Source organism: Vigna radiata, chromosome 11, assembly GCF_000741045.1.
Source record: "Vigna radiata var. radiata cultivar VC1973A chromosome 11, Vradiata_ver6, whole genome shotgun sequence".
Lineage (NCBI taxonomy): Eukaryota > Viridiplantae > Streptophyta > Magnoliopsida > Fabales > Fabaceae > Vigna > Vigna radiata.
Window position 1 is genome coordinate 1,620,888 of NC_028361.1, and position 14,193 is coordinate 1,635,080.

The following is a 14,193-nucleotide window of genomic DNA, read 5'->3' on the forward strand; positions in this document are numbered from 1 at the left end:
TAGTTCTTACTAAAAACATCGATGGTTTATGTTTATCATTATTTTAAAACTCTCACTTTTGGTCCTTAAAATTATACGGCAGTATTTTTTAGTATACGTGGCAAACGGCGAATCCATGACAATGCCAACTTCCCTCTTCACTGTCCTCCACGTTGCTTTTGATTTTAGTGATCAGATTAATGATTGCCATGTGTTTTGATTGAAATTGGATTAACACAATTAGGGTTATCATTTTTCAATTGGGAAAAAAAATTTACTGGAAGCTTTTTACTCGAAGCTTTAGGCGTCTCATTCTTCATTGGATATGAATGCATCTTTAGCATAAAGGCCAAGTGCTACAATGGCCACAACCGCATAAATCAACACAATCCATTTCACAATTTTCTTGCACTTGTCATTCCTTGCATCGCTCTAGCCACTTCATCATCAACATGATTTCCAGAACCCGGTGCAAAATCTACAAGCCTAGTTTTGGTTCTGAAAATAGGCCTAGTTTTAGGGGCTAGCGTTTCTTCTTTTGTCTCACTTGAGCCACTAGTTTTGGTTTCCTCCTTTCGAGGCGTCTTTTGCACTACTTCAGAGACCTCATCACCATTGCTCTTTGTTTCTACTTTTGGGGTATCTTCTTTCTGCTGTTCAACCTTTTGTGATGGTGGAGTTGTTGCTGTTTCAGTGGACTTATTGAGTGAGCATTTTCAAAATCTGATCGATAAAGTGGAACCCTCAAATGTTGAATGACCTTTCCAAACTAAGAATGCTTCCACCCGATCGATGGAGTAAAAAGTTTCGAATAAATCTTTTTTTTCCCAATTGAAAACTAAGAATCCTAATTGTGCTAATTTGATTTCAATCAAAACACGTGACAATTACTAATCTGATCACTAGAATCAAAAGCAATATGGAGGATAGTGAAGAGGGAAGTTGACATTGTCATGGATTCGCCATTTGCCACATGTACTAAAAGATAACGCCATCCAATTTTAAAGACCAAAAGTAAAGTTTCAAAACAATGAGGACTAAAAACCATCGATGTTTTGAGCAGGGACTAAAACTAAAATCGAATGATACTTAAGGGACTAAAAACATATTTAATCCTAAAATCAATATGCAAAGAAAAGTAATTAATGTTTAACTACTAACAAAAATTATAAAATAAATATATTAAATATGGTTTACTTTATTAAACATATTAATTTCATAGTATAAAAACCAAAACATCACTAACAAACAATAAAATTGATTTATAATAAAAGTGAACTTAACACATGCAAAGTTGATTGCATTCCAAAAAATGGATCATGGAAAAAAAAATATCATACCTACCAGTGAGAGTGTAACATGTAGTGTAAACGTGATTAAATAAATTAAATTATATATTTTAGGACCAATGAAAGTGTTTATTTTTTATCAGCAATAAATAAACATAATATAAATTTATAAAAAAAATATGGTATTTGATGATTGAAATCCCGCTAAATGCATGCTAGAGAAGTCTATGTTATTAAATAAGGATTCGAGGAACATGTGGTGAATCGGGTACATCTTTTCTAACTGTTTTTTCCTTTGTCTTCACTTCACCACAATAATTATGCTGTTTCTTTTTACCATTTTCAAACTCAATTTTACATGAAATTTTCAACTTAGTTGTTTAATTATTATTTAATAGAGATAATCGTATTTATTTTTCATGCCATTATCAAACATTAAACAAATATTTTTAAAATTAACTTATCCCATAATCAAAAATAAAAAAATATAAAAAAAAAGGAGCACGTGACGAGTGGGGACGACATAAGGTGTCCATTAGCAAACCAACTTAATAAATGTTTGTGATGCGGTGCGGTGCGGGACCATGTGCACCTTCTGCTACTCTACTGCATCGTACGTTTCTACCAAACACACTAACTTGGAGCTGCAATGCTGTGCCACCACATTCATTTCTATACTTTAGATTAAAATTCATCTCCAATGTCTAATTGCCAAATTAGATTTTAATATAAGCCCATTTTATCTTCATTTTAATATACATATTACTAAGATTTAAAAGATTCATAAATGATAACTGAATATATAAGTTAGAGCTGAATATATGAGTTAAACTTTTTTATTTTAAGATGATTTTGAATTTTGATTAACCTTATATGAATGTAACTTATATATTCAGCGTATTAATCTTTTTATATTGTTAATTTTTAAATACTATATGATATATGAAGTATTTCAATTAGTTATACAATTCTTTGGAGGATTGCGTTTCTGTGTGGATTTCCGTTTTGTTGAACATTATTTTCAACTCTAAATATGAAAGTAACAGGCAAAAAGAGTTGTAATTACGTTCAAGTTGTTGTTTTTATTTAAGAATTAATTTGGCATTTTAAATTGAAATTAAGTTGTGAAGTTTTGCATATTAATTTTTTTGTCTTTACACATTTTAGAAATTGAATTATTTTTTTTTTCAAAGACTAGACTGCTACCAATTTACTTATTAAATGATTATTTATATAAAAAAAATATGTTTAATAGACTATGTATAAACAAATTTTAACGAATTCAACCATGTTAAGAAACTCTTACATGTAAATGAATATGGGCACTTTCTCAAAAAATATACAATGGGGTCATTTAAAAAAAATATAGTTCTTTATTTTTAAATGAGGAAAAAACTTTCAAAGAAAATTTCTATTAAGTGTAGAGTTAAATAATTTTGTCAATATTATATACTATTCCACCTAAACAAAAAATTAAATGACCATTTGGTTAGTAACTTTTTCATTCGAGGCTTTCTTTCGGTGGCCTCAGTTTTGTGGTACGGTACAGAATTTAAAAAAAAACGAAACTTTTCTTCTTTGGGCCTTGAGAGACAGCAAAAACACTGGACTCCGAGGTAGGCCCAATTGAGAAGTTTACGGTCCATTACTTTCTTCTGTTTGAAACTTGTCAGTTGGTGAACACATCACCTTTAAAGAAAGAATTACGTTCTTGCACACGCAAATGGGCACTTTTGAAGCCTTCACAAATGGAAAAAGGTTCATCAAGTGATACAATGTCAAAATGAAAAATTACAGATAAATAGACGAAAATGGGACTGAAGAATCAAACAAAGAAGAGCAGTTTCCATACATGAAGCTAAAACACAAGCACAACAAAACAAATGAAATGTTTCATATCAGTTATCATCTGGTGCTTCTTCCCCCCAAACATTAAAATTAAGATCATAAAGAAATCAGTTAAATTAGTTTGGCTTTTGTCTGATAGAAGCAAATGTGCTGAGCAATAATTACTAGGGTTGTTCAGAATTTGGAACAAAACATTTTCAAATACACTCAAATCAACTAGAAGCAGATAATTGATTTCTTTTTTTATGTAGAGATAGAAAAGGAGTAAATTGTCAAAATATCACGCAGAGGGAATCGATTCTAAGTGGTTAAAGGGGTTTGTGTTGCACATTTGGCTTAGTTCTCAGATGATGGTTGCTGAGTCATGGTGGCTATATCAATCTGCCTCACATTTTCTATCATTTTTACAATTTCCAACATCTTAGGCCTCTGATCAGGAACCCTCACCACGCAAGACATGGCTATCTGTAACATTTCAACCATCTCTTCCTCTATGTTGGGATATCTGATCAGCTCCAAGTCGAACACTTCTGCTGTCCACTCCTCTCTGACAACCGAATGAACCCATCTCACCAAGTGCACAATCTCGTCGCCACCAGTGGTGTATACAGGGGATTTCCCAGTGAGAATCTCCAGCAACACCACACCAAAACTGTAAACATCAGCAGGCTGCGTTGCTTTTCTAGTGTCTGTGACTTCTGGTGCTCTGTAACCAGCGGCTCGTGAGATGGGTATGGCAACTGAACTCATGATGGTTGCCAGGCCAAGATCAGATATGCAACCATATTGTGTAGTATTCACAAAGATATTTGAGGATCTGATGTTGCCATGCACAAGCTTCCCCCCATTCTCGCAATGGATGCGAGTAAGGCCTCGTGCAGCACCCAGAGCAATTTTCATTCTACTCTCCCAATCTAAAGGCACCCTATCCTCTCCTCTTTTACCTGAAAAACTCAGAAAGCACTATTTGTCAGTCATAGTAAATGTTTCAATAGTTTGGTTGTGCTGTATGTAACATAAAATTTCAGAACAAGGCACATGTTTCAAATATAAATAGTTCATATAGAAAGAAACACTGGACTTAAGCATACAATACCAACTTTAAGAAATTATTACATGACAATCCAACTAATGTTGATTGTCATATAACTAAGATTTTCAATTTACAACAAGGAAGAATTAACAATAATGTGGAAGTGGATTTGGGCAGGACCAATGTGACATGGACAATATAATAATTTCTCCACTGTAAGTGAACGCCAAGATCTGTTTGTCTTTAGAACACGAGTGCAATCAAAAGCTATATTTCAAACTTATACTATCCATTCAATTTTGCAATGTATGTAGCTGAGTTGAGAGTCGGATCAAGCTTATCCAGAGACAAAATTTTAACATCTTTAACATACCAAATATGCTGGGAGCCTCTCCTCCGAATAAAAATCTAAGATACAACAACGATATCCAGGTACCCAGAAAGCGAAAGATTCTAAAACAAGAGCGCATGGACATTAACATGAAAACGAAGGAAAACAAAATTAAGGTACATACCATGCAACAAAGTAGAGAGGCTCCCTTGAGTGTAGTAATCATAGACCATGAGTTTCTCATCTTTGGAATAGTAATACCCCTTTAGCTGAACCACATTCTCATGTTTGAGATTCCCCACAACCTCCATGTGCTGCTCAAAGTCCCTCTTTCCAACAGCCACTTCCTTCAGCCTCTTCACAACAACAGTGGTAGCATCCTCCAACGCAGCCTTATATGCAGCACCAAACGTCCCCTTCCCAAGTACCTCAGCAGAAGCCCTCAACAAATCCTCCAAGTCAAACGCATAGCTACACCCCTCAAAGAAAAAGATCTTATTATTCGCATCAAGGTCCCTGGAAACTACTTTTTCCGGAGACATATCTCCCTTCAGCATCTTCCGAGTAAAGGAATCTCCTTTCTTCTTTCTGGACCAGCACACAAAGATAAAAACAAAGAAAGCTGCAAGAGCAACAGAAGCAGCAGCAATAACAACCCAAAACAGCGCAGTTTCACCGTGTTTCGCAGATTTGGAATGTGAAACTGTCTGGAGAGAGACATTGTTTCCCACGAAAGCCGAGTCTGGAAACCTGTGGAGAGAAAGAGGGATTTGGCCAGAAAGCGAGTTGTTGGCGAGATTGATGGCAGTTAGGTGAGTCAAATTGGAGAGGGAGAGAGGAACGGTGCCGGTGAAACAGTTATTGGACAGGTCGACAACAGAGAGGTTACTCCAGACAGAGAAGTCAGGTAAGGGACCAGAGAAATTGTTGAACTGAAGGTAGAGAAAGGAAAGGTCTGAGAGGTTGGAGAGATCAGAAGGGAGAGGACCGGTTATGGAGTTAGATCTGAGACTGAGTGTCTGCAAGCACGTAACACGGCTTAACGTATTGGGAGGAATGGTTCCGTGAAAGCCAAAGCCTGGCAAGTGAATGGCTATAACTCGTGAGTGGTCAGAGTTGCAGGTTACACCGGTCCAAGAGGTACAAGGAGAAGAGGTTGCGTTCCAATTGAGGGGTCTTGAAGGAGCCAACTTTTCCACTAAATGAAGCAGTGCTTGCTTGTCTTCTGTGGGTTCTGCATTGGGTCGGGACAGAAAGAGGAAAAACAGAGAAAACAGAGACACCAAACAGAAAATGCGTTGCATCTTCCAGCAGAGAACCAGGTGGTGGTGAAATTCTGACGCTCAGACCAACCACTACAGGGGTGCTTTTGGCAGACAAAGACACCAACAGCTTACCTCCAATGTCTTAGAAAAAAAGAGAGGGAAAAGAACTAAATCAGAAGCGGACACTGAGAAACTTGCACTGAAAAATGTGCCTGCAGATACTGCCAGGTTCTATTCGGTTAAGTCAAATGAGGTGGTCCATAATATGTTCAGCTGTAAATTTTGATGTTTTTTTTCTTTGTGAATGACAGAAAGGGAGAAAGGGTTACTATTATTATTTTAAAACGAAAATAGTAATATTGATTAGAATGGAAAGGAAGTAGGAGGCAGTATTATGTTTACTTTCTGTTTTGTCATATTGTTCCTCAAAAGTCATCCTTTAGAGGCATTGGCATTTCCAAAAGGGGTGTACCGAAAATGAGAGAAAGAAAGAAAAAACGTAGCAGTGATGATTCGTGATTGGTAAAAGGTGCAGCATCCAATGCAGAGCTCACAGTGAAAGCAATGGAAATCACATTGCCATTTTTGGCAGAGACTATTTCTGTGAAAAGATGCAAAACAAAACTGTCCTAGAGATGAATGTTGTTTTTAACTGTTCTGTTGCAAGTCTAAGTTGCTCTATTTACTAATATCTCATAGAAAATAAATTACCCTTTCTAAACTATTTTTATTTATTTATATATGCTCTTCTAATTCACACTTGAAGATATTTTTATAATAATAACATTAATTCAAATTTTTCTGATATTATATATATAATATTTTGCTTAAATATAGTAAAAGAGGTGCATTAGTAGGAGTTTAGGAGTTTAGGATTGTATTTTACCTATAACGCGTACTTGGATATAACTATTCGAATTGATCCTAATTATCATATTTTGATTTTTAGTCTGCACATAAAATCACATCACACGATCAAGAAGATAGAAGAATTGACAGTTCTAAGCAGCCTTGAAATCACCTGAAAGGTGTGGAGGATTTTCTTCGATAACCCAGATCCTGTTTCTCTGTTTTTGAACTACACAAAAATCACACCAACTTTTATTTTATGCACAAGTAAATGTAACATTTTACAGTATTAATTAAAATTTAGAAGAAATTATTCATACTTCTGGAAAACAGATTGGAATTCCTCCTCTCACAGCATTGGGAGGATTAAAGATTGCCTATAAAAATAAAAAAGAATTAACAAATAGAAGAATTCAAAAATAAATTCAAGAATCTTAAAATATGAAAAACATATGACTAAAACAGAGATGAGATAAGTACTATTAAATCTTATAATTCAAGAATCTTAAAAATGAATTCAAAAATAAATTCAATAAATTTTGTAATTATTTTTCTAGAAAACTATATTTTTATTATAATAAAGTAAAATAAATTAATTTCAATTTTTTTATTTTATAAGAAGTGTTGTTTAAAACTATATCTTTTCTGAGATTTTATTATATATTTTTATTTTAATTTAAAATTTATCAACTTTTAAATCATAATTTTTAAAATACTTTTATGATTAATTATTTTCCTGAATTATAAACATTATATTTAGAAACAAACTGATTAAAAAATAATCAAAAGTCGATATCAGGTTTAAATCGTTTTTATTTTAATTTTCAGTTTAACATTTTAAATCGATTCACTTATTTAATTATTGTTACATTATTTATTATTTCACTTTATTTAGAAGAGGCACAAATATAAGGGAAAGTGTAATATATTTGATTTGGTTGAGGTTGCAATACTATTCTAAAGAAAAAACAAATATTAAAATATTAAAATAGGATAGAAACATTTCAGTAAAATAATAAGAGTGAGTAATTTTCATATTTTTATTTTGAATTATATGTAATATTGCTAGGATGACAAAAATGATTAAGTTTGATAGGTTAGCCCAAAAAATGTAAATCGAGATAGCATTTTTTATCTTGAAATTTAAATCAACTCGGTTTCTCAAATCTAAAAGTTAGTCTCGTAAGTCAATTGAGCCAACTTCATCAAAAAAATTGAATTAGTTTGCATAATGGTCCATCTCAGCCCTTCCAATTCAACCATCCGTCGATAGTACGTTTTCATGTAAAAAATAAAAGAATTTAATCTGTTTCCACTTCATATTAAACTATCAATAATAGAAAAAAAAAAATGAATAAGATCTTCAACCGATGGTTACAAAATTCAATTCATTTTCAATTGACAGTTCAACCCAACTCAATTTTTGTAGAAGTTGAGTTAATCCATTTTATTGTAAAAACATGAATAGCCATTGTGCTTTATATTTTATTCTAGTTAATTTTAAAAAAATGTTAATAAAGACAAACAAATTATAAAAAAACAAAATATTTACTAATAGTCTAATGAATATTTAAAATTTTCAATAAAATGGCATAATTAATCTAAACAAAATTACATTAATCACTTTGGTCTAGTTTAACTTTTATTTATTTTCATGCGAACCATAATTTTTATAATTTTTGTTGGTTTGAATTTTTTTTGTCTAAAAACCGAATTAAAGATCCTCATACAAAATAATAACTTATTATTTTATAAGTACATCATTTGACTAATAAATAAAACAAATTATTTGAATCGAACTCAAATGATAAATATTTTGCAACATTATTTATTTTTTATCATAAGCATAGTTTAGTTTTTTTCTACAAACTTAAGTTAAATATATTTTTATAACATTTATCTCATAATTTAATTATATTTATTGGTTATTGTTAACAATACATTTTGTAAAGAAATTTGATTCAACAAATCTTATCCAATATATTGTTAACTTCTTGATGAGTTTAAATAAATAAAAACTTCAAAGTTTCTAATAAAAAATAAACAACTTTTAAATAATAATAAATTTAGCACATAAATTAACTTATAGTATTATGCAAAATAATTACAATAAATATAAAGTGCAGGTGTTCAACAATTAAAGACATGGGATTAGATAATGAATGAGTGATATCGTGAAGGTGTCAAAACATAAGGCAATTACTATATTGTATGCCCTAAAGGATGTACTTTCTCGTCTATATTTAATTGCAAAAGTAATCATTTTCTTTTATAATCAATATTCATTGAGTGAGAGTGTAATATTTTTTACTCTGAGTAAGTGTATATCAAGTTAATCTATCTCCACTCAATCCAAGTCTAAGCATAAATAATGTTCATCCAACCCACGCCTAGTTTTGTAAGTTATTTTTTCAAAAAGAAAAAATCACAAAATAGGCACAAAATGTTTCAGCTTGAGACGATGCAAGATAATTCGGTGGTTGACTAGACTATTCTCTTATTGTTTGTAGATAGTACACACACTACATGCATAAAAGGAGTACTGCTTTAAATAGTAAGGTATAAAAGGAATAATAAGTTCAACAATAATTTACATCGTATATCAATTATACATAAAACCGAAAAGGAACATGACAATGTCTAAAATAATATAACATATTGTTCAAAGAAAAAATAAATGAACTAGGCAAGAGGCATGAATGCATGATGCTGTATATATGCAGCATAAATTGTCTAATCTACTTACTACTACCAACCCTAAAATCAAGTGTTGATTCAACATGTATGTCTCAAGTATAATTAAAAAAAATCTTACAATTAAGTTGCTATACTTTCTTTCATTTTTCCCATATGGTGTGTTAAGTTTAACAGGGATGGACAAGAGCTATTTATATTACACGATTAAATGGAGAAGGAACAGTTTCTCAAAATAAAACAAACATGGCCAATTTCTCAATACCTTAGACCATTATGAAGAGCATGCTGGTACCTCATGTCCCAGGCATACTACAAATAACCAGTCCCTCATTCAAATGGAAGAATCAACAGCTGCTTGAAATTATCATAATGAAATCACCTGAGACAAAAATGATGATAGAGGATGGAACAGCTATAGACACTCTATCTGTCAGTGGGAAGTCGTCATACTACCACACAAATTGCCCCTGAAAGATGGGAAGAAAACAATAAACAATAGTTAAATCCATCATCACATTTTTTGTGTGCACTTATGTTAAATCTCCTTTTTTTAAGAAAAAAGAATACACTGTTTGTAACACTTATTATCCCGTCCACCTTAAAAGCCCGCTACTTATGATAAAGCCTGGAACAACTAGACCAATTTGTGTAATATTGCTCGTTATTGATACTATACGATGTCTATGTATGAGACAAAGGGTAGCAAGAAATTTACCAGGGGACCAGGTGGAGCAGCAAAGTTTTGTTTCATCAATGTGCTGTACATCAAGCCCAATAAACCAAGATCCAATGCTTACATCATCATGTACATATGTACGGAGCATAAAACTGCGAAGTAAACATCCCAAATTGATACAACATTCTTACTTCATATTTGGATATCGACCAGACTAAAATCATATCCAAAAATTGAAAATCTGGAACAAACTATTTGCTGATTTGGCTTTCAACTTGAAAATTTGAATTAATCATGAAAGAATTGAATCTAATTCAAAGACGCACCCAAGTAATTATTACAGACACACAAATGAAAACTATACCTGTTTATTGAAATAAACTGAGCCAATGATTTTGAAATGACATAGACCTCACCTGAAGCATGTCTAAAGTATCTGAATCAAACAAACATGGATATCAATTTCAACAAAGAAAGTACAAGAAAAGGATGAGAGAAAAACAATTTATGGATCTAATACCATGATTTGGACAGTACATTTTACCAGTAATCTTGGATAAGTTTTTAAAGGAACTATTTTCTGTCATTTTTTCTTATAAAAGCTGAGGAAAGTTCTTCGACAGGTTTTTATGGTTTTCTTTTTTCTAAAAAAAAATGTAATCATTATAACTATTTTACTTATATCTCTTTTTTCTGGTCATGAGTTTCTTCTGACTGAGCAGACCAAAGTCTAATCCTTTTTGCAACACTGTAATTGTTACTCGTCCAACGAGTTTTAACACATGGTGGAAATCTAATATGGTTTCCTTGCGACATATCATGTGAACGCAGAGTGTCCAATCACTAAACTAATTCATTAGGTTATTCTACTTATATTTTAAATATACAAAACTATGTCGAGGAAAATCTTTAAGAAAATTCCATTCATACAACTGACGCATGGATGTTGGAGGGTTGTTTGAAACTTACATGCATCATTCTCAGTGGAAATTGTCAATGCCTAATTTCCATACATAAAAAACCAGTTTATTTATCATTATTGATCAAAATTCTACTGCTGCATAAGCTCAGAATCCTTATCACTGGTAAACATCTTTTGATAAGGTATCAGTAGATAGATTAAATATTTCTGAAAAGAAAAAGCGATAGCATTATATAGACAGGAACTAAGAACAACTGGCAATTTCTTCCAAAAACCATAATATCGTACAAAGAACTTTTAGCCTTGTGTCAAAATCAATATCTCGTAAGAAAAGGAAATAAATAAAACTAACACATAAGTATGTATTACTCACGATTTTCCATCACCAAATTTCCACCAGTCTGGCTCATGCCATTTATGTGTCCTATAAAACATGATTCAGAGAGAATGACAAAAGGGAAGAAATTCTAATACCATAATAAACTGCTCTTATTTTCGAATGAAGCATTATACTCACTGCTCAGAGAAAACTTTGCCTGATTTCATGCAACCAATATACACACGGGGCTTGTCCAAATGAGAAGCTAGCACTCCTCCAAGGGAATCTGTAAAAGAAATTATTTCACACAGTGACACAGCAAAGAACCTACAACAGCTAAAAATACTAAATCCAATTGGCTTTATCACTTCTGAATCTTCACAACTATCTAGGAATTCAAGAAATTTATATAACTACACCGGTGGGGTTTCCGCTCATCATCAAATTATCAGTACCAATATTTTCTGTAGTTTGATTTTCATGAATGGTAAGTTCTGCAAGGGAGCTATAGCGCAAACTGTAGAATATTGTATTTGATATATTCTAATTATTAAAAACAGCTTTTTATGTGTGTGCACGCATATGTATTATATTTTTCATTGCCAGACAGAATTAAGGACTACATACCGAGATTAACATAGACATCATCATCGACCTTAGCATAAAATTCAGCATCCCATTTGCCTACTGCATAAATGAAGAATGATTTTATCTTTTTTGCTTTTTCTTCAGGGGCCTCCACTTGATTATCCTGTGAAGTAAATAAAGCTATATGACATAATCATATTTACTTGTCACGTGTATTAAATTATATGTATATCACGTCATGCCTCAATAGTCCACAAACAAGGAGTAAGAACAAAAGTTGGCCAAAGACTTTGTTAACTATACTTCAAAATTTTGAATTTAAAAGAAGTTTGAAGCCATAGTTTTACACCAAGCCCTTTACAATACAAAGTATATCTAAAGTGCATGTGCCAGATGCGCGCATTCAGTAACACCGGGAAAGTTATAATATCTGTAATTTTCATCAAATATTGCTCGAATGAAATTATCATCATGAAAGGTAACATACAAGAATGACGAAATCATTGGTGTGACTGCTTTCTGCTTTAATATCTTTGTCCAAACTGTCTCCGTCGTTTGCACTGCATCAAAATGTTAAAACTCAATCATTTGCAAAAATTGAATTTGAACCACCAAATATGTACCTTCTTCCTATTACAAATCGGACAACGATTCCTTTCTTATCAACCAGTTCTCTCCTAGCTATACCTGCAGCAAATAGGGTATCGATGAGCTTTGGCAAGGCTTTCACACACTACATTAATATAATTTGAAAGATTAAAAACAGAGCCATAGTTATAGTAGAGAATTAAAAAAACAAAAAAAAAAACAAATTATTAATGTGACTGCCTGAGCAAGGATCCAAACATGCTGACATTTATGAACCAAAATAAATTATAAAACCACAGAAGTGATAAAAATAGGTTGTTAGAGAATAGTATATTGCTTGAAACTGAAAAGTGATCAACACCTGCTGTCAAACTTTGGAGTTCTGGCTTCATAAGTTATTTATTTTTCCCAGTTGAATGTCATATGACTCATATTGCATTCAGTAATAATATTGGAAATGATAAAACTGAAGAAAGACCAAAAGCAATAAGAGCATGCCTGATATTCAGCAGTAGCTCATGATCATAGGATGCGGAAACCAAACTACAAAAATTGAAGTCTACAATGAATTTGTTTGGCACACAGAGTGTTCCACGGAATAAAGCTGAGAATGCCAATATGCAGAATCATGTAAAAGGAAATCAAAACAACAACCTGCTGGCATCCAAGCCTTACGGATTGCATCTCGGTTTTTTCTCCGACCAAAGGTTGTCATCACTCCAACTACTAAAAGTACTTTCTTTGTAGGATGCTTCTCATTATTTCCTTGCAAGCGCTTTGGAACAAAACCTTCCTGTCTAGCCGCAGCTAGTTCGGTCTCAAGGACAGACAACTTCTTACTTTGTTCCCTAAAAATAAGGGAACAGCAGTCTCAGGGAGAGATTATTGGTAGCCAAATTCAAATTCAATAACCAAAATAAGAAAATTACCTGCAGGCTATAACTTTCAGTGTATCATCAAGAGAAACGGCAGATTGACCCTGAAATCGGATGAACTATACAGCCTCATTGATATCCTAAGACGACAACTAAAAATTAAAAAAGAGAAACACCACCAATCGCATCCACACACAGAAAAAGGCATGGTACAGCACACACTTAATCATAAAAGAACATTCCAGTGTAAAATGTACGACAGGCCTTTGCAAACTTCAACGAAGAAAACTAACACCAAACCTGACCAGTTCTTTTTTCCAGCTCTTCGATTAAATAAGCCCTACTTTCCGCCTCCTGAAATAGCCTGCGTATCGCTCAATACATCAAAAACTCGAAACGCAATCCACAATAGAGGTTTAAAAGACAGATGATGAATAAGGAGAAGAAAACTTAAAATAACAATTATAAAAACTTACTAACTAACTAACCTGGCGGCAACGTAAATGGTAGCCATGGTAGCAATCATGGCTAGCATGAGCGCAGAAACACGTGATTCAAAAGAGTTACCAGAAAGCCGGTTCTGCGATCCCCGGCTACGCATTTCTTGTTTGTTGAAATTATCATCCAAATGTCAGATCCAGGGAGAGAGAATATAAATCAGTGTTTAAGAAACGAATGTAACCGTTTGGTTGGGGCTTGATCTTTCGAGTTTGAAATGTGAAAACGACGTTATAACCGCTTCTAATTTCAGGGTTTATGCAATGAAACTGTTCTTTTGGTTTCAGGTCTGGGAGGAGGTATCAAAATGCCGCTGGATTCAATGTGACCAATACAAGGGGGAAAATACAGTCTAATGTAACCTCAGTAACCTCACTTGTTGATTATCAAACTCTTGTTTTCATCTCGGTTCTGTTCTGTGTGTCCAAACCAAATC

General features: G+C 33.0%; 2 protein-coding genes across 2 annotated transcripts; both read right to left on the reverse strand.

Moving 5' to 3' along the window:
- Window positions 1-3,206: 3,206 nt before the first annotated feature.
- Window positions 3,207-6,312, reverse strand: LOC106776454 (probable inactive receptor kinase At4g23740). Its single transcript, XM_014663912.2, has 2 exons — window positions 4,665-6,312; window positions 3,207-4,060 (listed from the first exon to the last, which is right to left on the reverse strand). The coding sequence occupies exons 1-2, from the start codon at window positions 5,782-5,784 to the stop codon at window positions 3,453-3,455; spliced, it is 1,728 nt and encodes a 575-aa protein (XP_014519398.1). The 5' UTR covers window positions 5,785-6,312; the 3' UTR covers window positions 3,207-3,452.
- Window positions 6,313-9,149: 2,837 nt separating this feature from the next.
- On the reverse strand, window positions 9,150-14,193 carry LOC106777026 (hydroxyproline O-galactosyltransferase HPGT1). The gene is made up of 12 exons (XM_014664524.2): window positions 13,748-14,193; window positions 13,560-13,623; window positions 13,314-13,363; window positions 13,039-13,232; window positions 12,420-12,483; window positions 12,284-12,356; window positions 11,836-11,959; window positions 11,407-11,494; window positions 11,263-11,313; window positions 10,332-10,403; window positions 10,007-10,119; window positions 9,150-9,758 (listed from the first exon to the last, which is right to left on the reverse strand). Exons 1-12 carry the CDS (start codon window positions 13,858-13,860, stop codon window positions 9,736-9,738), a joined length of 1,029 nt encoding a protein of 342 aa, XP_014520010.1. The 5' UTR covers window positions 13,861-14,193; the 3' UTR covers window positions 9,150-9,735.

Coding starts and splice junctions, on each gene's coding strand:
- LOC106777026 (XM_014664524.2), bottom strand. CDS start 13,860: ATGCGTAGCCGGGGATCGCAGAACCGGCTTTCTGGTAACTCTTTTGAA. Junction 13,364..13,559: donor TGGAAAAAAGAACTGGTCAG/GTTTGGTGTTAG, acceptor ATCCGATTTCAG/GGTCAATCTGCCGTTTCTCT. Junction 11,960..12,283: donor CCAATGATTTCGTCATTCTT/GTATGTTACCTT, acceptor TTTACTTCACAG/GATAATCAAGTGGAGGCCCC.
- LOC106776454 (XM_014663912.2), bottom strand. CDS start 5,784: ATGCAACGCATTTTCTGTTTGGTGTCTCTGTTTTCTCTGTTTTTCCTC. Junction 4,061..4,664: donor CCTCTCTACTTTGTTGCATG/GTATGTACCTTA, acceptor TGAGTTTTTCAG/GTAAAAGAGGAGAGGATAGG.